This window comes from Leuresthes tenuis, unplaced genomic scaffold (assembly GCF_036924035.1).
Source record: "Leuresthes tenuis unplaced genomic scaffold, fLeuTen1.0.hap1 SCAF_15, whole genome shotgun sequence".
Classification (NCBI taxonomy): domain Eukaryota; kingdom Metazoa; phylum Chordata; class Actinopteri; order Atheriniformes; family Atherinopsidae; genus Leuresthes; species Leuresthes tenuis.
In genome coordinates, this window is record NW_027325369.1 from 21,111,686 (window position 1) to 21,139,312 (window position 27,627).

The 27,627-nt window shown below is 41.0% G+C and overlaps 2 protein-coding genes across 9 annotated transcripts; both read left to right on the plus strand.

The window, feature by feature from the left end:
• Positions 1 to 1,218: 1,218 nt before the first annotated feature.
• Positions 1,219 to 8,645, plus strand: LOC140270252 (heterogeneous nuclear ribonucleoprotein Q-like). 3 transcript variants are annotated; one of them, XM_072365376.1, is made up of 12 exons: positions 1,219 to 1,363; positions 3,056 to 3,215; positions 4,151 to 4,269; positions 4,471 to 4,578; positions 4,823 to 4,936; positions 5,225 to 5,401; positions 5,597 to 5,732; positions 5,958 to 6,163; positions 6,258 to 6,407; positions 6,525 to 6,646; positions 6,836 to 7,161; positions 7,646 to 8,645. In XM_072365376.1, exons 2-12 carry the CDS (start codon positions 3,068 to 3,070, stop codon positions 7,669 to 7,671), a joined length of 1,632 nt encoding a protein of 543 aa, XP_072221477.1. In that variant the 5' UTR covers positions 1,219 to 1,363; positions 3,056 to 3,067; the 3' UTR covers positions 7,672 to 8,645. The 3 variants fall into 3 exon arrangements, with proteins under 3 accessions (XP_072221477.1, XP_072221476.1, XP_072221478.1); XM_072365375.1 differs by having other exon boundaries at positions 1,220 to 1,363; positions 7,643 to 8,645; XM_072365377.1 differs by lacking the exon at positions 3,056 to 3,215 and having other exon boundaries at positions 1,220 to 1,363; positions 7,643 to 8,645.
• A 1,501-nt stretch (positions 8,646 to 10,146) lies between these two features.
• LOC140270250 (sorting nexin-14-like) lies at positions 10,147 to 27,127 on the plus strand. Of its 6 annotated transcripts, XM_072365369.1 has the most exons (31): positions 10,150 to 10,445; positions 10,590 to 10,759; positions 10,864 to 10,984; positions 11,198 to 11,271; positions 11,569 to 11,647; positions 11,734 to 11,777; positions 11,865 to 11,952; positions 12,039 to 12,123; positions 12,208 to 12,364; positions 12,555 to 12,630; positions 12,821 to 12,865; positions 12,988 to 13,068; positions 13,401 to 13,515; positions 13,780 to 13,935; positions 14,018 to 14,142; positions 14,779 to 14,837; positions 15,305 to 15,331; positions 16,174 to 16,320; positions 16,952 to 17,084; positions 18,986 to 19,172; positions 19,980 to 20,063; positions 20,255 to 20,355; positions 21,617 to 21,728; positions 21,946 to 21,986; positions 22,178 to 22,297; positions 22,613 to 22,736; positions 25,051 to 25,215; positions 25,347 to 25,442; positions 25,565 to 25,656; positions 25,938 to 25,994; positions 26,198 to 27,127. In XM_072365369.1, the coding sequence occupies exons 2-31, from the start codon at positions 10,623 to 10,625 to the stop codon at positions 26,237 to 26,239; spliced, it is 2,970 nt and encodes a 989-aa protein (XP_072221470.1). In that variant the 5' UTR covers positions 10,150 to 10,445; positions 10,590 to 10,622; the 3' UTR covers positions 26,240 to 27,127. The 6 variants fall into 6 exon arrangements, with proteins under 6 accessions (XP_072221472.1, XP_072221470.1, XP_072221469.1 ...); XM_072365371.1 differs by having other exon boundaries at positions 10,147 to 10,759; positions 26,201 to 27,127; XM_072365368.1 differs by having other exon boundaries at positions 10,150 to 10,759.
• The last annotated feature ends 500 nt before the right edge of the window (positions 27,128 to 27,627 follow it).

Sequence of the window (27,627 nt, forward strand, 5' to 3'; positions counted from 1 at the left end):
GACCTACCTCACAACTTCAGTTGAAACACTATATTGTATTATACAAGTACAAATAATGTTCTCCTTGGTTCCGCATCTGATTTACATACTGAATGGACTTATAACTGATTACACTTTTCTAATGGAATTAATAAGGCATTAATGAAAATGGTAAACATAAATGGTTATAGAAAACAACGGACGCTTGTCTACAGGCATGTAAAAGGCCTTCTATTCTATCAAGCCATGGCTGGAACATACACTGAAATAATTTCAAAACAACCATAAGCCATGCAGATATGATTTGTATTTTTTATTTTTTTTTCAAGTTGAGTATCTTGCTGAGGTTTTGCCACATTAATGATTGGTTTGTGTCTCATTTGGCTATTTTCTTCCTATTTGGTTGTTTATGCATCCATCCATCTATTTCCATACCTGATCTATTTAGTTCAAGGTCTTGGAGGGTTGAAGCCTATGCCAGTTGCTATGGGGCCAGAGGCAGGGTACACCCTGGACAGGTTGTTAATCCACAGGGCTAACACAGACAACCATGCACACTCACACTGATACAGTTGAATCAGAATCACAAGTTCACACAACTTGCTCGTCTCTGGGCTAATATGAAGTGACATTGAATGACCATTGTACCAGGATGCCACCGTCATTGTCTCTATAGGCTGATATTTACCTCTTTTTGTGGCATTTTAAGTCTTTTTGTGCCATTTTAGCCATACAAATTTTCACTTTAGTTGCTTTTGTCTAATATCTGTCATTGTGTATCCTTAAGTATCTCATTTTAATTTCTTTTTGAAAGTCTTTTGTGATTATTATTATGTTGTGTCTTATTTTGTGTAAACCAATAGCCATTTTGTGTTTTTATGGTCATATTGTTCGTCGATATAATATATTTGGTGCCTAATTTTCAGCTCAGTCTATAGATAGTGGTAGATTGTCACTAAATTATTCATAAATTTTGATTTCTTTGTTACACTCACTTGCTTTATTTAATTATTATCAATCTTTAAAATCTATACTAAGTTATTTGAATAACTACGTTTTAAATCGTTTTATTACGCAGTTCTTGTTGTCAAATGAAAGGATCCGTTGTCGTGACATAATCATCGGTAGTAATTATGATGGATGCTGCGGATGACCTGCTGCTCTACTCTAAAATGCATACAAGGCAAGCCCGTGCAGGGCTGTCCAAGAAACCCCATCGACGAGACAAAACTCGAGGCGTGAACGTGGCAGCCATTTTACATCATCAAGAGTGAATGACTGAAGCCGGACCTGTGCCGGGAGTTTTACACTTTTTCTGTCTTTTAATTATCACATTTATCTTCCTATATAATCAACACCATACACGTTGGTGTGCCAGCGGCAGGTAGGGCGAATGCTTCTAATTGGTAACATGAATGTTGCTTAATTGAATGCTAAAAACTCTGAATCGTGCGGTGCTGTCTCAAACAATGTGGAAACTGGTGGTGGTTGGGAACGAGTTGTCCAGACCGGCTTTTTGAAAATGGACTCTTCCTATGTGGCGGCACGTTGACTAATCACGTATCTAGCGGGCTAAAGCGTTAGCTTCCAAGGCCTCGTTAAATTGAGCAGAGTTGAAAGGGGAAACTTTGTCAGATGGTTAAGTCCACGCCGACAAATTACTAACAATGGCCTCACTGATATTCCGGTCGAATTAGCATGCTAGCTTCAGCTAGCCCATTTTGACAGATCATAGAACTGACATCCTCATTGTCATTGCATGCTAGTTGAACCCAACAGACAAAAGCCAGTTATATTACCAAGAGTAGGCGGTTAAATCGGACTACTGTATGAGCAGACATGCTCACTGCTTAATAAAATATTTATCTCAGCCTCGCTCACAGAAATTACCCACTGAAGTCTCGTGTTATTGTCACGATAAAGGTCCATAGTTAGCTTGATTGTTAAGCATTAGCTATGCAAGCTAGCTAGCTAACCTCAACGTGTGCAAGTCAGTCCCTCGCCGCTAAATCTAACATTATCATAACAGGTTAGGGGGAGGGGAGGTCGGTCATTTTACAGTAGTTTATAAACGTTAGAAATATTTGATATCGATTTTGTCTGGTTCAGATATTTTTATTATTGGGATAATGTTTTAACCACAGAAAGCACGTGCTTATAAGATTGATTAGCAGACATATCAAGATATCCGATGCACGATATCGTTAAGCTAATATTAGCAAAGAGTTAACAGTAGGCCAAAACAGACTATTGCCCTACACGTTTTGCTTAGCCTTGCATTGCCCGATAGAGTAACGTGGTCATCCGAGAGTTTCATTGCAGATCAGCGAAAGTTTTTTTTTTTCGTTTTTCGCTCCAGTATTTATCAAAATACACATAGTATTAGCACGTTCATTTGGTTGTATTTAAATGTTACAATCTGTGCTGCCAAAATGTCATTTGTCAAAATGCTTAAGGCAACACGCTTGCTCACTGGTCAGTCACAGGAAACCGGGGGCTCAGTATCTGATGAAAACGTATAGCAGCCTTCCAGCCCATGCTGAAGTCAGCAGTTAGAATGTAAGCTAACGTGTAATTTAGAGAAAGTAGAAGACAAGGCTTCTAAAAGAACAGTGACATAAAGGAAAGAAACTTGGCTCCGTTAGCATGAACCTCTTATGGACAGAAACCTTGCAATTTAGCTGTTTTTACTATATAAAGCTTAATTAGTATCTGTGAGCAATTTGGTATGGGCCTTGTCTGTCTTGTGCTCAGTGTCACATTTGATGAGTGTCTACGTCCTGTTTTTGGCCTATTACTTTTTGTAGGCCAAAAGTTGTAAGCTTTAAGTCAAGATTGTGAAAAGTTTCCTGACTGAAGGGCCACAAAACTTCTTTTGCATATGTCAGTGTCTCCTGTTTGATCATTTGGGCGCAATAGTGCACGAACCACATATTGCAGATCATGAATGGTCAGACCATTTTTCTTTATTTTTTAAAGTGATTGTACTGACAAGTCTAAGACTTTACATTCTCTTGAAAACATCCAAAGGCTTGCCCTTGACACAGGATTAATTTGGCTCATTGCATTTATACAGATTTCTGGAGACATGGCCACAGAACATATTAATGGAAATGGTCCAGAAGAACCAATGGACACCTCTGCTGCAGTTACCCATTCTGAGCACTTCCAGACTTTATTAGAAGCTGGTTTACCACAGAAAGTTGCTGAAAAACTAGATGAAATTTACATAGCAGGTAAGGCATTATGAATATACTTGCATATTCAATATGCAATTTTTATGTGTATCAAGTCTTGCATGTACTGTCACTTTTATCACCTTTTTGAATGTGGGAATTGGGATCCTGAAGCAACTTTTTGTGGTTTTCTACCAAAATGGGTACTGCAGTGCTACAAAATATTAAATTACACATTACCAGTGTGACCAAAAAAAATGTGTAAACGACCATAGCATTTGCATTCCCAACATGGTTGCATGATCATCGGTGTCATGGTGAATGAATAGTCTCTCTGGGAGTCTTGTGAAGAGCCTCTCAAGGCTTGCCATTAATTCCCAGAAAGTGTATCTGCATTCTAGTTAAAGTGATGAATTTATATGATGTCTTTGTGTGATCTCAGATAAAAATTAAATATATGTTGCTTTGGACAGGTTTTATTGTAAGGGTTTGAGATTATTTTAGGACTTGTGTGGTCACATCCAGAAATGTACTGGTCTGGCCTTTTCAACCTGATTGGGCTGAAACAAAAACAATGGCAGCAGCTGTCTAGTGTGTGGCTGCCTCAGACAGGTGATGGTCCCTCCATAGAGGAGAATGTAGACTGGCTCATTAGAAACTCCCAACCACAGTACAGAGGGGCACTTCCATATCAAGTTGCACTGTCACATCTGTTGTGATTATTGCAGCTAAAGCATGCTGGTTGGAGAGTAAAATGCAGCCTGACTCCTGAATTCAGTCCTATTATATTAAGCTGGGACCACGCCTTCCTTCTAGTTGTAGTAATTACCTATTCATAATTCATCTAAAAGATTTGTAGGATACAATAATCTGCATGCATTTGTTTTTTTTATTTATTTTTTTTTTCATCCTTACATTTGTACCACAAGTAATGAAAACCTTTTTCAGTATTTCTTGTTAGTAGCTGATTTCTTTCTGTGTTGTCCAACCTCCAGGTTTGGTGTCACACAGTGACTTAGATGACCGAGCGATTGAGGCTCTGAAAGAATTCAACGAGGAAGGTGCTCTCCAAGTCCTTTTGCAATTTAAGGACAGCGACCTCTCACATGTTCAGGTATGCTTTCTCACCGCTGGGTCATTTTTTTCAAACAATCTCTTATGTTCCAGTAAAATATGACTTTTGTTAACAGAGATGACAGTATAAGTTTAAAAGCACATTGAGCTTGTCTTTAAGACAAACTGGCTGTCTCTTCTTGTGCGTCTTTATGATACATTTGCTTTTTGATTGTACTCAGTAATTTGTCTTGTCTTGCAGAACAAAAGTGCCTTTCTTTGTGGCGTGATGAAGACGTACAGACAGAGAGAGAAACAGGGGACCAAAGTGTCGGACACCAATAAAGGACCAGATGAAGCCAAAATCAAAGTGAGAATGAATACATTTAATCATCAAATTGTACCTCATTGTAAGCTTGAGGAATCATGTGGGAGCACATTTTGTAACTGATTTGTTAAATTGTATGTTTGAACCGGATCTCTCGAGAATGAGACTGTCTCAATGAGATAACCTGTACAAATAAAGGTTGAACAGTTAAAATAGAAATAAAATTATGACATTTTATAACCAAGATGTGAAAAATAACATTTGATTTGCTATGTTTTTCTGCCAGGCTTTGCTGGAGAGGACTGGCTACACACTTGATGTGACAACAGGACAGAGGAAGTATGGTGGTCCTCCACCAGAGTCTGCCCACTCAGGGGCACAACCCACCATTGGTACAGAGGTACAAAACCTTTCACTGTTTTCCTTAATTGTTTTTGAAGCAATAAAGTTCATAAAATACATCTTTTATTTACTTAATTTGATCTTCTTTTAAAGGCATTGGGTGTGGTGTCCAAATGATGAAACTTTTTTTTACCTTCTGTAGTAACCACGGTTACAGTGACAGCTTACCGCTAAGATCTGATTGGATACCTTTGCAGAATGCCATTTATTTTCTGCCATTATCTTACCCCTTAAATGAAAAAGTTGTTTCATGAAACACATTTTTCCTTTTCTATGAACTTGGCAGATATTTGTTGGCAAAATCCCCAGAGACCTGTTTGAGGATGAGCTGGTCCCACTGTTTGAGAAAGCTGGCCCCATCTGGGACTTGCGCTTGATGATGGATCCTCTCAGTGGGCTAAACAGGGGTTATGCTTTTGTCACTTTCTGCACTAAAGATGCTGCGCAGAAGGCTGTCAAACTGGTATGTATACTGCAATTGTGGTTGTTTGTTGGAATCGTTTGTCAAAGCTGCACAGCTCAGCCAACAGAACGGAGAAAATGATTGTGTTGCATACACTGTCAAAATTTTACAGTGAATGATGATGTGAAATGGTAACCTGTAAACTCTCCTTTCTCTCTGTTTTTCTAACTTCTACTATCCTCTGTATGTCTGCAGTGCAACAACAGTGAAATTCGACCGGGTAAACACATTGGCGTATGCATCTCTGTGGCCAATAATAGACTGTTTGTTGGCTCCATCCCCAAGAGTAAAACAAAAGAGCAGATTGTTGAAGAATTTGCAAAAGTTACAGGTGAGTTAGTACCAGCCTCTAATTTATTTTTTTATTTCTCAATCAGCCTTTCAAATACGGTTTGGATGAGTTCACTTTTTTTCTCGCAAAGTGCAGCTTCCACAAGAATTCGTGCAGCTTTCTCAATGGGTTATCTTATTGTTGCACTAAGCTGTCTCTAGAAAAATCACTAAAATGCACCGTGCTCTTTCTCTGCCTCCCTCCCCTGTTTATTTGTTTTTGCAGAGGGACTCAATGATGTCATATTGTACCACCAGCCTGATGACAAGAAGAAGAATAGAGGCTTTTGCTTCCTGGAGTATGAAGATCACAAGACAGCAGCTCAGGCCCGGCGCCGACTGATGAGTGGCAAGGTGAAGGTGTGGGGAAACGTGGTCACAGTGGAGTGGGCTGATCCTATCGAGGACCCAGATCCAGAGGTCATGGCTAAGGTGAGGCAGAATGTAAATTACATGGACGGTCATATTATTCTCCCCAGCATTTGGATAGGGCAAAAAAACCTGAGCCATGTTTCTCTTTCTCCAGGTCAAGGTGCTTTTTGTGAGGAACTTGGCAAGCACTGTTACAGAGGAGATACTTGAAAAGGCCTTTAGTCAATTTGGCAAGCTGGAGAGGGTGAAAAAACTGAAAGACTATGCCTTCATCCACTTCGAGGAAAGAGATGGAGCTGTGAAGGTACGGAGGATAAACCAGTTGGACAGATATATAACACACATATGTAGTGACTGAAAACTTTAACTTTTTTTGTTGCAGTGAGAACACATTTGAATGTGCACTTGATTGATTTCACAGGCTTTAGCTGATCTCAATGGTAAAGACCTTGAAGGAGAGAACATTGAAATCGTCTTTGCCAAGCCCCCTGACCAGAAGAGGAAAGAGCGCAAAGCCCAGAGACAAGCAGCCAAAACGCAAATGTAAGCAAGTGAAATGTAATTTAAACCAAGCTTGGACGCATGTCATTAACAGAACTTCTCTGCTGAATGTAGAGGAGTTGCTCTTGACAAATTACTCGAGCTTAATTCAAATGTCTGCCCTGTAAGTCCGGTATCGTTACATTTGGATATTGTCATATAATGCAATGTTGATTCTGTGTCTTCCCTCAGGTATGATGAATACTATTACTATGGGCCTCCCCACATGCCACCACCCACAAGAGGCAGAGGAAGAGGTGGGCGTGGAGGTTATTCTTACCCTCACGATTATTACGGCTATGAAGACTATTACGATTACTATGGATATGATTACCACAACTACCGGGGCGGTTATGATGACCCGTACTATGGATATGAGGACTTCCAGGGGTCTGCGAGAGGACGAGGAGCAAGGGGAGGAGTTCGTGGAGGTGCCAGTCAGACCAGGGGCCGTGGTGTTGTCACACCGAGGGGCCGAGTAGGTTTTACCCAGCGAGGGGGCCTTGGAACAATCAGAGGTAAAACATTTGGCACATGGAATTAGAATAAAATTCAGTTGGTTATACTATGGCAGTAAAAAAATTAACTTTGATGATCCAGATAATAGCCTAGCATGAGTGGAAAAGTTGCAGCGGGACTCTGTCAGTGTGTGTTTTTATGTTATGAAAACATACATTTCAAGCCACACACACGGATGTCTGGGACGCTTGTAAAATGCAGTTAAAATAACTCTAGTTGGGAAAACCACATGGCAATTATTGTCCTGAAATGATGTTGGTATAATTGTTAGGCTGCACTTAGAAAAAAAGTTAGATCTGCTTATTGGCTACAAGTGTCGTCTTTCAGAGCAGCTCGTCTGCTTGCTTGCCAGCAGACAAAGGTCATTTGTAACATAATATATTTTGAAAGTGGCCAGCTGAGACTCTCACTAGTGGTAGTGCACTGGTCTCGATCTAAGTTTTCTGATTTCTTCTACTTTTGTCTTTGTTATTGGTCCAGCAGGGAAACGGGGCCGAGGGCGGTCCTGACCTGTTACGAGGATACTGACTTGAAGAGTGGGGTTACACCGTAAGCTGCGATGGATGTTGAAATGACGAGACAAAAAAGGTCCAACGATATTCCAGCCTTGCAAAAGAAGCATTTACCCTCCCCTGTGTTTTTATTTCATTTTTTAAAATTTTTTTCCCCCTCCTCGAGCTGCCACCTTAAAAAAAAAAAAAAAAGAAAGAAAGAAAAAGAAAATTTACCTGAGGATTCAGAGTACGCTCACCACAGCCTCTTTGCTCTGTTTGTTGCCCTGATTCACAGGGCTCTATGAATTGCCCTTACAATCTACCCCTTCCCTGTCCCCGAACATGCCATTTGTTTAAATAATTATTGAAGAAATTGCACTTTTTAAGTTTTTAGGTTTGAAGTGGCTCAAAGGAGCTTGATGCTATTGTATATTTTTGTGCTAATCGCAATTTTTATTGTCGGAATATCCATGTTATTCTTAATTGTTTGATCTGGATGTTTGAAATAGAACATTTGCAGGATTTTAGGGTGTACCCACCTGGCATGGATAAGTCAGGCATTCCAGGAAAGTGGTTCTTTTCAGAACTTGTCTTTTAAAGGGTTGGTTGACTACCTCAGTACAGAGGACTAAACTACCCGGCCTGTACTGTAAATAGGGAAACTATATTGATGAAAGCAGGGCTTGTTTTTATACAAAATATGCACAAGAGCTGCAGCGCAAAAACGATGTACTTAATGTAATATAGTTCTTTTAGCTGCAGCTCTGCAGACTGCAAACAGTCAAGCTGGGCATGCAAAACAATCTCATATGATGAGTCTGAACAAGCCCTGCTTTTATCCTATTTTGAACTGAATTAGCCACCTTGCTTCTTCAGAGTATGTAGTTACTGGTTGTATAGTTTTTGGAAAATGTTACGTTTTGTAAAGGCTTAAACATCACAGGCATCCAACTGCCTTTGATTTAAAAAATAAAAAAAACAAAAATAAAGCCCTGCAGTGTCCCTTTTGTGCCACTGTATTATTCAGTGGGTTTGTTTTTATATTCATACAACGCATTGTCAGAATAATGTCGAGGAACCGAATCTAATCCTTCATCTTGTAAAATCATGTTAATCTTTAATGATCCCTTCCCAGCTCCCAAGCCAGCAACTATGTAGAAGATCTTTTGACGTTAACCTTGATGGATGACTGAATTGCCATATTTTTCCAGTCAGTGAGGACGTTTGCCTAACGTTAGCTGCGATGATTTGGTGAGGGATCATAGTCCCATAGTGGTAGAAGGGATACTGCAGTGAATGATTTCAATTTCCAGGTATAGCATAAAGGAAACTGCTCTTCAGTCCCAGTTTTCTATACAGTTAACTCCCTCAACAAAAACATAACAACCACCTTTTGAAGAAAAAAAAAGATGTTAGCAGTTTTAAACTATTGTTGGTGGCCAACAACGTTTTTGCATTCCTGCAAATAAATTGTTTTATACTGTAAAATGGAGGTGAGTGTAACTTATTTTTGTAATAAAGTTTTTGATTTCTATCTGTGTCTTACTCTTTGGTTAAAACAATCGTGAGTTGCGAAGGCTGTGGTTTCGATGAGATGGTGTTAAACTGGCAACTGGATTGTGACTACCATAGAAGAGTAAATTCAAGTCGCGCGCACACACACACACACACACACACACACACACATATGAGGTTTATATATGTATATATACATTTCTACAGTTTAAAAAAAAAAGGGTCATGTGCTGCTCATGCAGTTTATGATGTAATATACCTGAAAGCCAAGTAATTACACAGATTTACATGCTGGAACTTGTTTCATGCAGATACAGTGACATTTTTTTAGAGATGACTAAAAATAAAAAGTTAATTTCAGCAGTCGGTGATTGTTTGAGGTTGACTGAAGGTAAATGAGCAGGGGAGATGACCATATGGTCACACCAGACAGACGATGTGCAAACTGCATTTTATATATTGTTTCCTCACTATTTAAGGGTACAATAATTATGTAAAATCTTAAAAAAAATGTTTTATAGATTTTTGTGGGTATATTTAACAAATTCAGTATATTCAGCTGAGAGAAAGCCGTTTTGCGATTTATCTGTTGTATTATTATTATTATTATTATTATTCGTGAAGTTGTTATTCTCTGAAAACCTGAATGAATAGCCTCCGGGTGTGGGAGAAGAGAGATTAATCCAAAGCTTTTGGTAAGGTTACCCTGTAGCAACGTGTTTAACACTTTCTTTGTGTAGTTTCTCTTTGTGTCACGGTAACGCCGCTCGAGCTCGTTTCACTGGATAATTAAGCAGCAAATGGCCAAAGTGGCGCCACGTCACCCTCTCCCTACACTTGACTCGCAAATACTTCAATTAGTCTGTTTGGTTTCGTTTTTAAAAACGAAAACGGAGCGCTTCCACTGATCTTTGGCAGAGCTCGGAAACTGTAGCCGAACTACAGGAGCCAGCAGCTTCTGCTGGGAGCGCAGCGGAGGTGACATCACACGTCACCAGTATTGACAACCAGGCTGCCCCCCGCTGCCCCCCAATGGACGGAGATGACAGTCGGAGCACCGTATTCATTGGTCAAACATCGACCTTCTGCGAGTGTTGGGACAGTTCGCGTGCACGTGCTGCTGCGTGATCGCCACTAATCCGAACAGCTGCAAACGGGCATCTCCGCTGATCCTCTGAAACGGGCGGCCTTCGTATCGTTTTCTGCAAACTCACGATGGTGTCGCTGCCGGACAACGGTGGAAAACCACCCATAATACCCGCCGCGCGCTTCCAGTAAGTGCACGGAGACGGCCTATGAAATCAATGTCGCCCTCGCGCAAAATTGCTCTGAATTTGAGTTCTTGAAGCTCCGCGTCGCGTGCGACGCACCTTGGTTTGAAACGGCCGTCCCCAGACGCGCTCTCTGTTGTTTTACAGTGACATGGAGTGAGCCCATGTTTACAGCCGAGAATGGGCTGCGTCAGGGCATATCTGCAGAAAATAAGACGGAGGATGAAACTGGACCGGGTCAGAGAGCTGGGCCGCCAGTATCCAGTCTTCTGCTTTCTGCTGCTGCTCCTGCTGCTCTCCACTTTGCTTTTAAATAGGTTAGTGCACACGTTTTGTTTATCTACCTCTGAATTCACAACATCCCCGATATGCATGCAGAATTTACTCAAGTAAATGGAGCACATGTCATTTGCCTTGACAGATATATACACATTATAATGGTGTTCTGGTCCTTCCTGGCTGGAGTCGTCACTTTCTACTGCTCCTTGAGGCCTGACTCTTTATTGCCCAACGTCTTAGTCTCCATTAAGCCAAAGGCGAAGGTAGGTCAGAAATATGGACTGGGCAGAAAGCAACAGAGCAGATTGGAGCTGCATTATCCTAACTGAGTGCTACACATCTGGCTAATAGATAGGTGACAGGTAAATAGGTATATAGGTGATAGAGACAGGACACAGTGCATAGGGACCTCAGCAGCCACAGGGCGGTGAGGCTTTCAGTTAATCTGAGTTGATTTTTGTCTTTTTTTCTGGCAGTCATTCCAGCAGGAGCTGTTTCCACTGGGCCACAGCTGCACTGTCTGTGGAAAAATTAAATGCAAAAGACACAGGTGAGTCATCCCGTGGTTTGCTGCCAAGTTTACCTCCGGCAGACCACAGACGGGGGTTATTCTGTGACCACATTATGCTGCTGCATGTGCAGAGTGAATGTATTGATTGAGCGATTGATTTGGAGGCAAACAAAAAACAAAGGTAACAGTCCTCTGCCTGAAAATGAAATCACAGTCTTGATGTGGTTTCGCTTCGATCTGTTTACATTTGGTCATTCACTAGATATGTGGCATGTAGGCTCATGGCGGCTTAGTCTGAGTGGACAGACGGGACTCAAACGCGTTTTTGTTTGCTAGGCCAACTTTGTTACTGGAAAACTATCAGCCATGGCTTGACCTAGAGGTTCCCTCTAAAGTGGACGCTTCTCTCTCAGAGGTAATGTGTACTCACGGAAACGAGCACAAACAACCCCCCGCCCGTAAAAGATGAGCGATCACGTTAACACCTCCTGTTTTTCACAGATCCTGGAGCTCGTTCTGGAAAATTTCGTGTATCCTTGGTACAGGTAAGCTCATTTCTTGGGATGTTTTGATCAGATTTATTGTGTGCTTTGGACCGATCGAAATAAAGGGACAGACTCTCTGCCTTTCAGAGACATCACGGACGATGAAGCGTTTGTCGACGAGCTACGGGTGACTTTGCGTTTCTTTGCGGCTGTGTTGGTTCGCCGCATCCAAAAGGTGACAGCTTGACTCTGACGATAAAATCGTAGGCTGCTCGTCCCCATAATATTCATTATTCTTAGTTTTTTTCCCCTCTCTCTCAGGTGGATGTGGCGTCACTCATCACACAAAAGCTTCTTAAAGTTTCCATGAAACACATCGAGATCATTGGCAAAGCAAGGCAAAAGGGTGTGACTAATGTAATATCATCGCTTTAAGCAGCTTTATTTTCACCGTGGAAGGGGCTGATTTAATTCCTGCTCTCTCGTGTAGTGAAGAACACAGAGTATCTTCAACAAGCTGCCCTGGAGGAGTACGGTCCTGATCTCCATGTGGCCCTCCGCAGTCGCAGAGATGAACTCCTCTACCTCAGAAAGCTGACTGAGATGCTTTTCCCCTACATCTTACCGCCCAAGGCCACGGACTGCAGGTGACCCACGGCTGCAGCAGCACAAATCAGCTTTGTTACTGCATGTTGGGTTGTGCACGAATGCACAATATTGTCCTGCAAGAGGAGAGTCTGACATTACTGACATCAGACTAAAGGATAGAGGGATCATTCTTTTCTCTTTTTTTCATTTTCTCATTTCCCGCTGCCTTCTATCTTTCACTCCTCTCAGATCTCTTACTCTCCTGATAAGAGAAGTCTTGGCTGGCTCTGTCTTCCTTCCTTCAATGGACTACTTGGCTGACCCTGTGAGTGTAGACATTGATAAGGGCAGAAATTCAAAGTTACTGGTCTTCAGCCTAAGAGTAGGTTTGAATAGATTTAGGGTTTGTTTATCACGAGAATGCAGATGGAAGATAAAAAAAACCCATATTTTTGTACCATGTACTTATACAGTTCTACACTAGTTTGGTGAACTTGTTTTTTTTTACATTTCAGGATACAGTGAATCATTTGATTTTGATATTCATCGACAATTCCCCCGTAAGTATGTCCCTGAGCTGTTGAACCAAACAGGCACCTCAGTTTATGTTCTCTGTATCTAATCATGTAATTAGCAGTTGGAAAAAGCTCTGATCGTTTTCTGTCTGCTTCTGTCCCACCAGCCTGAAGAAGCCACAGAGCCCACTTCAACACTGGTTCCGTTTCTGGAGAAGTACGCAGATACTCGCAGCAAAAAGCCATCGGTAACTCTTGTCTTTGATGCAGCGTATAGATCAAATAATTCTTGTACTTTTTTAAAAAATCGAACGGCATAGAACAGTCGTGTTATTCTAGAATAAGTTGCGATCTGTTCAGGGCGAGTGATGATTTCTTCTGATTCGTGGTTGTATATTAACCAGCTTTCAATAAGTCACTTGACGTCACTTGATGTGGGATCATTTTAAGCCCAAACCTCATCCAAATATGCCTCACAGTCTATAGGCCCCTCAATACTGTAGCAACAAATAAGTGACGCATTTAAAACACAGGTGCTGTGTCGGTCAGCGCCTGTTTTAACTCCGTTTTCTTACATCAGGTGCTGAAGCTGGAGTTAAAGGAGATCAGAGAACAGCAGGACCTTCTTTTTCGTTTCATGAACTTCCTTAAACAAGAGGGAGCTGTCCATGTGCTCCAGTTCTGTCTTGCGGTTGGTAAGTTTTCCCCATTCAAACACGGACAAAAGATTATTTTTACCTTGTGTTCCACCTGCAGTAGCCTAAGTATTACCTGATTTCTAAGTTTGATTACAGCAGCAGTGAGATTACCGAAACAGAAGGGATCCCTGCAGTAGCCCCTTTTCATCCCCCCCAGTCAGACTGATATTATCAGCAAAGCCTCCTGCAGCCACAGTTGTGTGGAACGAAAAGCCCTCACACTCGGTGTGACCGCTGCGTCTCACTCTCTTGACTTCTCAGAGGAATTCAACGACAGGATTTTGTGCCCAGAGCTGTCGGACTCGGAGAAGATGATGCTTCACGAGGAGCTGAAGAAGATCTACGAGACCTACTGCTTGGACGAGAGTGTCGACAAGATCCGCTTCGACCCCTTCATAGTGGAAGAAATACGAAACAGTAAGTGACCAACTTAACGGTTCACATTAAGGGAAATCTTAGGTATCTAATGGCACACCACTAAATGTTTTTTTTTCCCCAGTTGCAGAGGGCCCGTATGCAGAGGTGGTGAAACTGCAGACCATGAGGTGCTTGTTTGAAGCCTACGAGCATGTCCTTTCCCTCTTGGAGAATGTTTTCACCCCCATGTTCTGTCATAGTGACGAGGTTAGTGACTACACCAAGAAATGCATCACTCTACTCATTTTAATGAACTGTGACACATGGGTCAACCCAATTTCTTCAGAACTTCATATTCACACAGGTTTCTAAATAGTTCTTGTGAAATATGATCATTTCACGCACATCCAGGGTTCTGATTTGGGCAGAATTGATACGACTGGATCTGCTCATTGCCACAATCAAGGCTTATTTGGAATCTGTTGACTCGGCGGCACTATCCTCTTCCGACCTCTCAGCCACCAACCACCATCAGCCCTGTCATCAATGCCAGACGCACAACTGGCCAATGAGACACCGCTGGCATAATGCCAAGCTGCCAAGCCAAATTTCACCCCTCAGGGGCAGTTTCATTGAATGGAACTGGGTGGACCAGAGCTGAGCCATTGTCCACAGTGGGCCACTTCCCTGCTTGAATAATGTGGAAATTAATTTGATGATATTTGTTTTTGTTCCTGTCCCCTCTCCTACATAAACACGGCAGCAATGCTTATCGTTTCATCATGAAACCATCTCCAGAAGTTGCATATTTGTCTTTTTTATACGATGTACTGTCCCAAAATTTGCTTCTGCAGTGTGACCTTCACTTACGTAGATTTTCTTTTTTTTCGTGTGTTTCTTCAGTACTTTCGCCAGCTTCTGAGAGGAGCCGAGTCCCCCGCCAGGAATTCCAAGATGAGCAGGTAGGTTTTTACGCAACAAGTCTTTGTATTTGTGTGTAACACATTCAAATCTTAGTGTAATAATACTCTGGTGATGTTTTTATTATTAGAAGCAAAGCCACTCAGTCACAAAGTGAGCCTCTGCTGTCATACGTTTTAGACAGAAAGTGAACTGCTTTGAGTTCTCCTCACATCTCCTCACATCCTTGAAGTTTTGCAACTCTCTGTATCCCCACAGCCTCTGCAGTTTGAAGGCGAACATAATATGCGCCTGGTGCATCACTTTACTCACGTCAAGTTTCATCTTAATGCAGTCTGAGTTGAGCTGCAAATTAGCAGCAAAAATGCTTTATTATGTAATGAAACAGAAAGGAAGGAAGTAAACTTACACGAGCTCAGGGATCTACGTATGACTCCCATTACGGGGTTTGGTGGTGTGTAGGTGGCCATGGAGCCCTTCCACTAACTCCTTTTGCATATTGTTGCAGAAATAGCCTCAGTTTGGATGACATTCGGTGAGTATAAAGCATCAGTGTGCTGATCAAAACAGTGGCTGGCTTAGTGGGGCTGCACGCAAGATACAAAAGATACTTCATTCTTACCTGAAGAGGGCGCTGTACTGCCTTTTTAACAAATTCACCATGGCCTGGATGCACTGCAATCTGGGTTTCAGTTCAGTGAACCCCTGCTGATAGTAGCAGATAATGATTGATACTGATTTCTTTTACTGATGCGATTTTAGTCTTGAATGTGTGTTTTATTTGGTGCTTGTGCTGTAAGTGCAAAGAACGGAAGACTGAGGGCAGTGACCTTCATCAGCTAATCCTACTGGTCATAAATGAGTCATCATTAATTATATATCGGTCAAGTTTATCGAGAGTCGTGCAAGTTTAGCCTCAACTTTTAAGTTTTATTGGTAAACTGCAATTTTCCTGCCTCAAAAATGTTAAACATCAGTAATACAGAGGGAAGAATGTTGATTTTACATTTTAGTGTTTTTAAGTTTCCCAGAAGCAGTCTTGTTATGAAGCCAGTTTCCAAAGCAGTACTGATATTGCTCCTCAAAGATGATAGATACAAGAACAGATAAGGGCTTTCACTGGCACGTTCACAGATTGTTATTGGTGAAAACTATCCAACTTTAGAGCCTGAACTCCATCATGTCTGCGATTGAGAAACCTTCTCCACTCTGCCTGTTTGTCTGCCTGTTACTCCATTTATGTATGGCCACCACCGTGCTGTGTCTGTGACTGTATGTCCACTCTGATTCCGTTACTACCATACTGCCTGCCCTGATATGATCCACGGTCCACTCCCTCCGCTTGCCCGTGGGGATTTGACCCGGTTCTGCTTATAGTTCCTGGGACTGGAGCCCCGAGTCCCCATCCTCACTCTTCACCGCCTCTGGCAGCTCTTCACCTGCATCTTTTAACTCCCTCCATGCCCAGTCCACGTTCACAAACTTCCCATACGGCTCGCTATCCCACCGCCACTCATCGCCCAAGTAAGTCAGGGTCCATCTGTGTATCACAACAGACTCCACCCCCCCCCACCACCCCGTGACCCATGTTCCAGCCAATTGCCTGCATGATAGGCCAGTTGCATGCAGAAACCTGTTTTATTTGTCATGCCACCCTCTCCACTTTTGCTGTGGTTATTGACAATGCAGTGACTTGTCTATGTTCAGCTTTTTTTATGTATCGGGTATGTCACGATCTGCCATATGGTGATTTCTATGTCTCTTAATCTTACTGACACACACACTGAGCACATGATCTGTTGTGTTCCTTATCTGTTTTACTGGTAACTGATCACATAATATCTTTTTAGTCATTACAAATTAGACATCAGTTCATGATATCGATGTTCACTGCTTTGTGCTTTGTTTTTTATTTGTTTTACCACCATTCCAAGCTTTTCTCATTGTAAGATGACTTGTGAAGTGACATTTTGGCTTGGGTTTGGCTGTCAAAGCTTTTCCCCACCCATGTAGTTATGCTTTCTATGCAGTTTGTTGCTTCTTCTCCTTTACGCCTCCTTTCTGATCGATAGTCTTGCACCGCATGAGCTTTGCAAAAGCCATACACGTCTCCTTCATCAATCATTGTTCAATATCCTCCTTGTTCGAACTGCAGGAGCACATCAAAGAGGGGTGAGTCCTTCGGGATCAGCCGCATTGGCAGTAAGATCAAAGGAGTGTTCAAGAGCACAACCATGGAGGGAGCCATGCTGCCATCCTATGGGCTGGTAGAGGGAGAGGATGACATGGTGAGACTGGAAATGGTCTAAAAAGCCATTTTTAGATTTAAATAGTGTTAATTTAATGTGTCTCATACTAAGAAAAGTGCCTTTTGTATGTAAAGTTTAAAGCAACAATACAATTTTGCAAAGTACTGTTACAAAGAAATAGCTTCCATTTTGTTTTTGTTTTTATTATTTCAAACACATCACAAGCTGAAACACTCTTCTACATATATAAGGTCACAGCCACATGGGGGCACTTGGTAGTAAAGAAAGCAGAACTTTTCCCTTCTGATGATATCACAGGTTTCAGACTCGGTCAGTGATGAGCTTAATGTCTTCCAAAGAACCACATGACTTCAGATAGTGAATGAGCTTTTCTGGAAAACCAGCCGAACCTAAATACTCTCAGTAGTATCCTGATTTGTAAAGCTGTTGCTGCTTACTTTAACAAATGTAAATACCATACCAGACATTCTGTAATCCTCCTGTCCTGTGCTCCATTGTAGCTTTAGCATTTATGCTGCTATTAATGTAGCAAATTGAAAGGCATTTAACAGTGCTTGGCTGCACATGAAGGCCTTTTAGTTGACAGTAGATTGTGGTCATTTTAAAGAGCACATATGAGAACAGGAAAGGATGTAGGGCTTGTAGAACTGACTAAACACTTTTTTGAACAAGAGAATTTAACAGATGTTTTGGTAGAAACACTCTCATCTAATGAATTCTACTTTTTCTGCAACGATTGTTCCCATTTCTTTCCACTGTCACGCATTGATAGATCAACTTTATGTTCACCTCATGAGGACAAACACAATCTATTACTGTGCTTTAGTGTCTGCAAACATTTCCTGAGTTGCATGTCCTGCTTGTGTGCGTTCAACTCAACTTTATGTTCACGTTAAGTGTGGACAAAAAAAAAACTTGGATTGGCTTAATTAATGAATTAATTAGTTTTCTTTGGATTCACTTTAACTGCACTGCTAAAGATCTGACCATGACACTTGTATTTTGCCTTGAAAAAGTATTTAAATACTCTAAATTGGAGAGGTACAATTAAAAGAAACAATGTTTTGAAATATATATATATATATATATATATATATATATATATAAAAACTAAAAAGAAACATTGGAGCACACAAAGAGCTCTCAAAACATGTGAAGGAAAAGGTTCTGGAGAAGCACAGTTCAGATTTGGATCATAAAAAAAACATGGAAAACTCTGGATATTCCTTGGAGAACTATTACGTCTGTTATTAGAAAACACAACGAATATGACACCACAATAAACCCGCCAAGGAAGGGAAGACTACTGGAACTCACATTCCAGTCGGGTGGGAAAGAAAGTTCTTTGGTCATAGGAGACACTAAAATTGGAATTTCTGGCCCCAAAAAACTCCTGCTTGAGGTGCATACCCAACATCTCATCCCTCGGAGAGCATCATCCCCACAGTATCGCGCTCAGGGAGTGTTTTTCATTGACGGGGTGGAAATTTGTCGGGATGAAGTAATATTTGCCGTTTCTCCCAGAGAATTGAGAGCAGGACTGAGTTTCAGCACAGCAGTGGCCCTTAAGCACACTGCCAAAGCAACACCCAAGTGGTTTAAAGGGAAATACTTCAGTGTTTTTCAATGACAGAGTCACACTCCTGATTTCAATCCAATTTAAAAATCTGTGGTACGGTCTAAATGTTGCTTGAACAAGCTTTGAAAGAGAATTCTACACTTCTTTGTTTGTTTGACTGTTCAAATGTTTTGCACCCTCAGAGTTATAGGCTTGTGTTTAGACGATGCAACCTCTCCAAAAATCTATTTTTCCAGCCTCTAAGGCATCAATATCAGAATATTGCCAAAGAAGGTGAATATTTCTTCAAAGCACAGCACTCTACTTCACCTTAACCTGGCTAACTTTCCTCCCGCTAAAGGTGGAGGAAGCCATGATGGTGCTTGAGGACGATTCCCCCATGGAGGCGGCCTCCACCCCCAGCACCCCTCGAAACCTTTCAGCTTGGAACATCACGATTCCGTACATTGATTTCTTCGATGATGATGTGAAGAGGGAGAGAATTCCGGTGTTCTGTATCGACGTAGAGCGCAATGACCGGAAGGCAGGTGAGTGTGCGCAGACCTCAAAGCAATCTAATCGAAGTCCTTCTGCTTTGTTGCCTGCTGTGTTGTCTTTTCCAGTGGAATTCCAATTTGTTGTGATGTTGCTGTCAGTTGTTATTTAGTGACTAAGCTCAAACTGTGTTTTTCTTTTGTAATTGCATTTGGCATTTGTGAGTGAGCAACAGGCAGTTAATTGATTATTTACACACACACACACACACACACAAAAATCCAAGTTTCACAAGCTCAACCGTCCAACGGCATTTCATAACAACTATTTGATTTGACTGGCATCTGGCAGCCCTGCAAAGAACTCCAACATTTTAATGACTTGACCGAATAACGATGCAGATAACACATCAATGAGTGGGAAAATAACACTTTATGACCAGAAAGTCTAAACGGGGTTAGAATGTAATGTGAAAATAGAAAACTATAGAAAAAAAAGAGAGAAAAGAAGGATCTCAATGACGGACGCCATTAAACGAGACATCAGAGAACTGTTAGCTGTGGCGTTATGGTTCTAATAAAGGCTCTTTGCTTTAATTTAAATTGTACAGTGAAGTTTAGCGCGCAGCTTTTTTTTTATGTTTTGTCTGTACGATCCAAGATTGGCTCAGACTCAAGAGCCTCGTTGAATGTGTGCCGCTGTCTGACATCTTTTGAGGATTGGGGAATAAGGTAGAGGAAGTTGGCTGGATCCTCTCACTGCTTTTCCAGCTCTCAGTATGAATAGCTACTTTGTGTGGAGATGCGAAGGTGTTAAGGTCTGATTCAATTAATCAAGTCTTGCTATTTGTTTTTCTGCAGTGGGACATGAGACTGAGCACTGGTCTGTGTACAGAAGATATCTGGAGTTTTACGTCCTTGAATCAAAGCTCACCGAGTTTCACGGTAGGCTTTCTGCTCGTTGTTGCAGCCTGCGCTGGAGATCTTGTGCACTGTTCTTTTGTGCATTCATTTTCATAAGAAGGGAATTTTCTCATGTCTTTTAGAGACTTTCGAAACCACATCCCTTTCTGTTGAGCTAAAAATGAGGTTGAACTTTTGAGCTTGAACTTTCTCTTTAAAAATGTACTCCATAGGCTCCTTCCCAGATGCACAGTTGCCCTCTAAGAGGATAATCGGTCCAAAGAATTATGAGTTTCTAACGTCCAAGCGAGAGGAGTTCGAGGAGTACCTTCAGGTAGATATCCAGTGATATCAGACTTGTAGAGATAGAATAAAGACTGATGTCTCTCTATCCAATGGATGTGGGGTCATTTCATTATTGTTTAATGCATTAACATGAAAACGCTTTTCTATTTAGATGTGAATTAAGTTTCTTGTTCAGATGGCGTGGAGAACCTTGGTTTAAAATGAAGTACAAAGTAGCTTCTCTATTTCTTATTGATTTTACTTGAGACTTGATGCAGAAAATTAACCAAATTCCTGAAACCAAGGAGCAGGCGTGCAAACAACTTTCTTATTCAGAGTTTTTCCCCATGAACTTTAGGTGACTGTGCAAACAGTTTAGATCCATTCTATCTTCCATCCATCCATTTTCTGTACCCGCTTAATCCAACTCTGGGCCACAGTTCTTGTGCAACAGCTGGATGCAGGCTGCAGCTGGAAATGGTCGTGACTGGGAGCTATTTGCCACACACTAGGTGAAACCAGTGAAGCAAGCATCCCCACTGTCTGGCTTTCTCAAATATTGATTTAGAAAGAAAAGCTAAATTCTAACAAGCTAAGAACTTTGAATTTTCCCATCATTAAAGATGCTTTTCCAAGCTTTCCAGTGCACACATTTGAAATGTGATCTTAGCCAATAGAAACACCTTTTCAGACCTCACCAACTTTTGCTTTAAAACACAAGCTAATTTGTTTTTAGTTCACAAGTCTGATAGACCAAAGGACGGCTTTAACTTTTGATGAACCACCTTGACCTGTTTATGCTGACGAGAGGAGTTTAATTCTCCTTTATTGCTTGTGACTCCGGGCAACTCCCCTTTAATTTCTTTCTTTGCATCTCTGAAAAAAAATAAAAAAATAAAATGGTGCCTGTCGGAAGGACCATCGCCATATAATCAGAAATGGTAACCCAAAAAGCAGTGACATTTCACAGTCATGGATTACCAGTGTGTATGGACTCTGCGAGTGCCATGCTGAAAGTAAGGGGTTAAACGGGGTGAACGGAGAACTTGTTAACAAATGAAAAAACGTGTGTTGTTATTTATGAAATTAGTCGACATTGGCTGTGATGGACTGGCGACTTGTCCAGGTAGAACCCCGCCTCTCGCCCAATGACAGATGGGATGGGCTCCTATTGGATCAAGCGGATATAGAAAATGGATGGATGGATGGATGAATAGTCAGTATTGGTCAAAACGTTGTTGGTGGCAACGAATAGTTTTTGTCATAAAAGTCTAATTTACATTTGAAGCTTTTTTTTTTCTCCTTTGCAGAAACTTCTGCAGCATCCTGAGCTGAGCAACAGTCAGCTCCTGGCCGACTTCCTGTCTCCCCATAGCATGGAGTCGCAGTTCCTGGACAAGATGTTACCCGATGTGAATCTCGGTACAGTATGCGGCAGCTTTTCTCTGGACTGTCTGCCGGGAATGTTGCAAAGAAAAGTGAGATAAGTTATGCTTGAGCAGCAGAGCATGTCACCGTGAAACTGTTTGATCGGACCGACCTTGGGTCGCCGTGAAAAAAACCCATATGTCTGTGGAGCGGAGGCAAAAAAAAGTGACAACACCGTACATCACTGAGTTTAAATATTTATGATTCGCAGGGAAAATCATTAAGTCAGTGCCCAGCAAACTGATAAAAGAGGTAAGAAACAACCGTTGTAATATGTTTGTGTTTTTCTCTTGTTCTAAAATAGAAATGTTTGTGACTTTTAAAAAAAAAAAAAGTATTTATTTTTTGTATTTTGATCGTTAATTGTTTTTTTTACATGGTACATGCATTTGAGAAATACAATGTGAATGTATCAAGATAATGACTTCTCCTAATTGCTTCAGAAAGGGCAACATCTGGAGCCTTTCATCCAGTCGTTCTTCAACTCCTGCGAATCTCCCAAACCCAAACCCAGTCGCCCTGAGCTCACTATCCTGAGCCCCACCTCAGAAAACGATAAAAAGGTTGGCAGTTCAAATTGTGCAACTTTGACGCTGTGTTGCTCTTTGCAGTCTGAGGGGATTTTAGTGTTTGTGTTGGCTTGGTGCGGTTAACTGTAAGCGAGACTTAAACTGTGTGAATATCTTAACAATGCTGAGGCAAATGTCACTGACCTCTTTTTTTTATTGAGGGTTTAAAAGATTTTCAGCATGTTCAGATTTGCATGTTTACCTCAGCAGAGCTTTGTCATTCATTCATTAGTCAAAGCGCTCTCAAAACTCAATAGTGGAGTCAGTGGGTGTTAAGCTGTCTCCAATCTAAAAAAATCTTCTCCCCAGCTCTTCAATGACCTCTTCAAAAACAACGCCAACCGATCAGATGTTACAGAGAAGAGGCACAATCAGAATTACTTCATGGAAATGATCACCGTCGAAGGGGTGTACGACTACTTAATGTTTGTGGGTAAGTTCAGTTTTGTCTGTCCTTCGCAGCCTGTTTATCCCATGTATCGAGTTTATTTGGATGTCTAATGCATCCTGCTGATCATCGTGTAAGTGAGAAAACTTTTTCCATGCATTTTATGTCGAAAAAAATCTCTAAAAGAAGATGTCACCTGGCACAGAACAACTTTGAACAGCGTTTCACTGATAGAGTGCATACATAAATGCCAAATATCTTTGCTCATTTGTAACATTCACTAAAATCAAGGATGCAGAACTAGTTTTGATGTTGCATACACGATTGAATTCAAGATGAATTCAATGGACACTTGTTAATTTCTTGTGAACTGTTTATCCTTCTAAGAATATAAAGCCAGCATGTATTTCTGAGTAATTGTAATTCATGGGCACAGTTTGGTTTTACTCAGTGAAAGCAGTTCTGAAAATACCACCAAATATTCCATATTCCCGACAGATGTGACCTAGATTCAGGCAGTTGATCAATTCAGTTCCTTTTGCACTTTTTGGCCATTCTGTTTATTGCTCGGGGGAGGGATAAGTAAAACTAAAACTGAATCTTTTGTCTTCTCGTTTTAAATTTAACCTGCTAAGAGGGGGAAATATTCATCTGAATGGGTGGTGTGTGTTTCATACTTTGTGGAACTTGTTCAACTGTTGAAAGTCCTCCATGTTCATTTGAACGTAGCGGTGAGGGAGTGTGATGTGAGCGATGCTTTTCTGCCCTTTACCCCATGTTAGAAAAAAGAAAGACCCTAAACTATTCACATCTTCTAAAAGTTTGTTGGTCCAAAAAAAAACCCATTTACATCAGCTTTATTTTTTTATCAGCTTCTTATCTATTCTACTCAGCATGTTTGTTATCAGTGTGCCAGGAATGCTTCTTCCTCCTTAATGGAGCGTTTTTCCTTCCCTCTGGTGGATTAAAGAAAAAGAAATCTAATCTTTCCAGCAGAAGACACTGTTCCTGAACTGTCTTTCTTCCCATTACATCTTTATGTCACCATGGTACATATTCTCATAGTGTTTTACTACCGGATAGTTTGGAATGCCTTCAATCAAAGAATAGGCAGATTGCCTCACGCTCGTTATTTACCAGAAAGAGCCACTTATGCATCCTCTAAAATGTCTACATGAGCAAAGGATGTTCTGTTGATGGCTGCAGGAATGAACACACAGGTCTTCGTGCACTTCATGTGTCAGAGGAGCTGAAGTGGATTACTATTAATGGCAACATCTCAACAACAGCAGGAAATGTATTTATGTAAAGGGTAAAGTAATGTCAAAGGAACAATTGTTGGAAGTGAAACACCCATAGACTGTGTGGAATGTGTAGACTAGGGTTGAATTTCATGTTGTTGTGGAACCTTGTTCACTAGAAGCAGTGCTAAAGACTGAACAAATTAAAACAAATCAGTCTTTGCTCACTTACTCGCCAAAATGTATATAACACGAAGCACGCCTAAGTCACCTAAGCTTTGACTTCATAGACCTCAACTGTAGTAATCTGTTTTTGTGATTGGTGAGCTGAACTTTATCCCAGATGCTTTCGAACTGATAGGGTTAGAATTTATTTGAGAACTTATTTATGTAAAGATGATTCACTGTCGCTCTGGCGCGATCACTGCAAGGCATTCTGGCAATCCCTGAATTATGCAAGGTTACTCCACACGTGCACATAACAGAGATTACAACAGCAACTGTGTCTCAATATTAATACGGTTGACGGGGTCCTTGCTCCTTCGTGCTGTCTGAGCTGTGGACATAGCTGCCACTCTGCAGGCTGCTGGTGTTTTCTGCAGCAGCAGGTCCGTTTCATTCTTTGAAGTCTCAGTTTGACAGAAGCATTCAGAGGCTTGAATTAGCTAAAAGTATCGATACAACGTCGTACAAATGGTGAAAGTCCTTCCTCACAAGTTTTACTTTTTCCAAAAGTAAGTACAGCACCACTGAAAAGTTTTGCCATAAAAAGTTTGTTTGGGGTGTCCATACTTTTGTCTGATGATTTATATATTAAGTATAATTGGGAAAAAGAGCATATAAGAATACTACAGACGATGTACTACACAGTTCGTACAATTCTAAAAAGTTTGATAGTCAATATTTGATATAAACATCCTTATCCTTCAGCACAGCCTGAATGAAATGTCCTCCAGACCCCCCAAAGATCTTCTTTGGCGTCTGTTTTCTCCCTGCGTGGTATTAGGATAGGGTTGCTGTGTTTTTGTTTGTTTGTCTTCTTCATTATCAGTGGTCCGGACCCATCATTTACTCAGACATTTCATGTCTGTCCTCCTCTTCCTCATCATTGCTGACAGGCCGAGTTGTGTTTCACATCCCCGACTGGTTGCACCATCTTCTTATGGGGGGCAGGATCCTGTTCAAGAACACCCTGGAGGCCTACACGGATTATTACCTTCAGTACAAACTGAACCAGGTGGTCCAGGAGCACCGGCTGGTCTCTCTCATCACCCTGCTTAGAGGTACACTGCTGTGAGAGACATTGATTGTCTGATTTTGTCATGGAACACTTGGAAATATAAGCATGACTACAGGTATTTTCCCAACTGTAAATGGGCAATTAAAATTTTGTGCTGATTCTTTGCCTTTATAGACTCAGTGTTCTGCGAGAGCAGCCTGCCCCGCTCAGCCCAGTACAAACAGAGCAGAGCGAAGAGGACATTCGAGGAGATGATGAGCTATATTCCAGGTATTTGTTCGGTACTTACAGGTGGCGTTTTCAAATATTCAGCCCACCTTTCTTGCTGCTTTTGCATTTCCATGACAAATGTTAAGACAAGTTGCTTGGATTTGAGAAACTGTTTTCTTTAGATTTTCTGGGGAAATGCATCGGAGAAGAGGCCAGGTTTGAAGGAGTGCGCCTTCTGTTCGATGGACTGCAGCAGCCAGTTCTCAACAAACAGGTACAGGGCACACTCTCTTCATGTTCGCCTCATTTTCACTGTATGTTTGGTCCATAGGAAATGTATTTAGACAAAAAAAAAAAAAAAAAGTAACCCGCATTAAGCTGTGGCATGATATAAAGAGGGGGTTCAGCGTTCTTTGTATCTCTCAATATAGTCACTCATACCAAACCATTTCAGATTTTTCCATTCAGTTTTTCGTTTACATATTTTTTCATGTTCTATGTGAAAGTTACAGGACTTATTCTCATGCTCACTTTGCTTTTTTTTGCCTTTCTCAGCTCACGTATGTGCTACTGGACATTGCCATTCAAGAACTTTTTCCAGAGCTAAACAAGGTAAACCAATGCCAAACTCAAAAAAGAACTGGGGCTTAATATCCATACAGACTCCCAGAATGATGTATCTTATTATATATCAAATTATATTTTTCTAATTTTCCATATTATGTGTATGTGTACTCGTACTTTGAGGAATGTATTTAAAAAAAAAAACGCATCTGTTTTTGTGCTGAAAGGCTTTTTTTTTTCTTTTTTTTCAGCAGGTACAAAAGGAGACGGCTCTGATTGCTCCATGGATGTAAAATCAACTATTTTTCACTTGAGCTAACCTGGTAGTCTGAAATGAAGGCCCTGGTATTAACATGCGTCATGGGTTGTTCAATCTAAATGCGCACCAAGTATGTCATTTCACACCTGGAATTAAAATTGGTCTCCGCATGCATCTTGAAAGACCGGTTGTGAACAGGTCTCACTTCCCCACTTTGTATGCTAATAATCAGTTACTCTGCATCACACACAGTCAGCTGTGGACATCACACAGGACATCTGTGGTAAATCTGCGAACGTTTCTCGTTCTGGACCAGTCTCTGCAGAACAAAAGCTGGAAGCTGCTCCTCTCAGTGAAAAAATAACTTTACTGCTTGTAATACAGCCATTAGCTGTTTAAGTCTTATAACTCTTACAATCCCGTCCCTCTGATGTTCTGCTGTGCTTCATTAAAACACCAGTTTTAAGTATCAGAATTATTCTCCGCTCTGCTCTTAACATTTAAGACTAGGAGTGAAGTCTGGCCTCCTGGATCGACGGGTCCGACAGAAATCTTCTATGAATGATGCATTCACTGCATTTAGACATCATTTTCATCATTTCCAGTGGAAACCCTTCCGTTAGGTGATACTACTTAGTGGATCAGAGCACGTTTGTGGTTACACTAGTGAAGAGTTTACATGCATCCCACACCTCCTCCACATGAAGTTACTTTTGTGCTTCCTGAGTGTGTTTGTACCTGTACTTAGAATTGTTTTCTCGTGCTTGGGTCACCCAAGATCCATGTTAATTCCAGATGTAAATATGATCTAACAGTGACTGATCCAGATACTGCTGGATGAAGAAACAAGAATTCCTTCGGTTAATTAATGTGTGTGTAATTAATTTGTAAAATAAGTTGTATAAATAAATGCTAAAAAGAATCACAGCTTACAGTGTGAAAGTGTGTTTCAGCATTCGCACACCTGAGTGTGCAGTAAGAGATTTTGTACTTATTCACAAATCTGCACACACAGTTTGCTCCCTTCTCCATAACCTTTTTTAAAAAAAAAATACAGCAGAAATGACATTAGTCTAACTTATATTTTTGGATTCTGTCTACGAAAATATTGGAGTTATAAAATTGATCAAAACAGTAAAAATACCACAGCTCTTAAGAGTGGCCAAAAATGTGATGAAAATTTCTTTCAAGACCATTTTTTAAAGAAATAAGTAAAAAAAATGAGCACTCAGTCCAGTAAAATACAGCCTTGAAAAAACCCTCCCCCCTCCTTGAATGGCTCCTTTTTGGCTCCATACTTGACTCATAATTTCACTTTAATAAACAACTATTTACCCACTAAGATGAAATCAAACTCGTTCATCTATACAGAAGACAGATGACTCAGTTTCATGGGTCATTGTGACAAGTTTTCATGTTTAT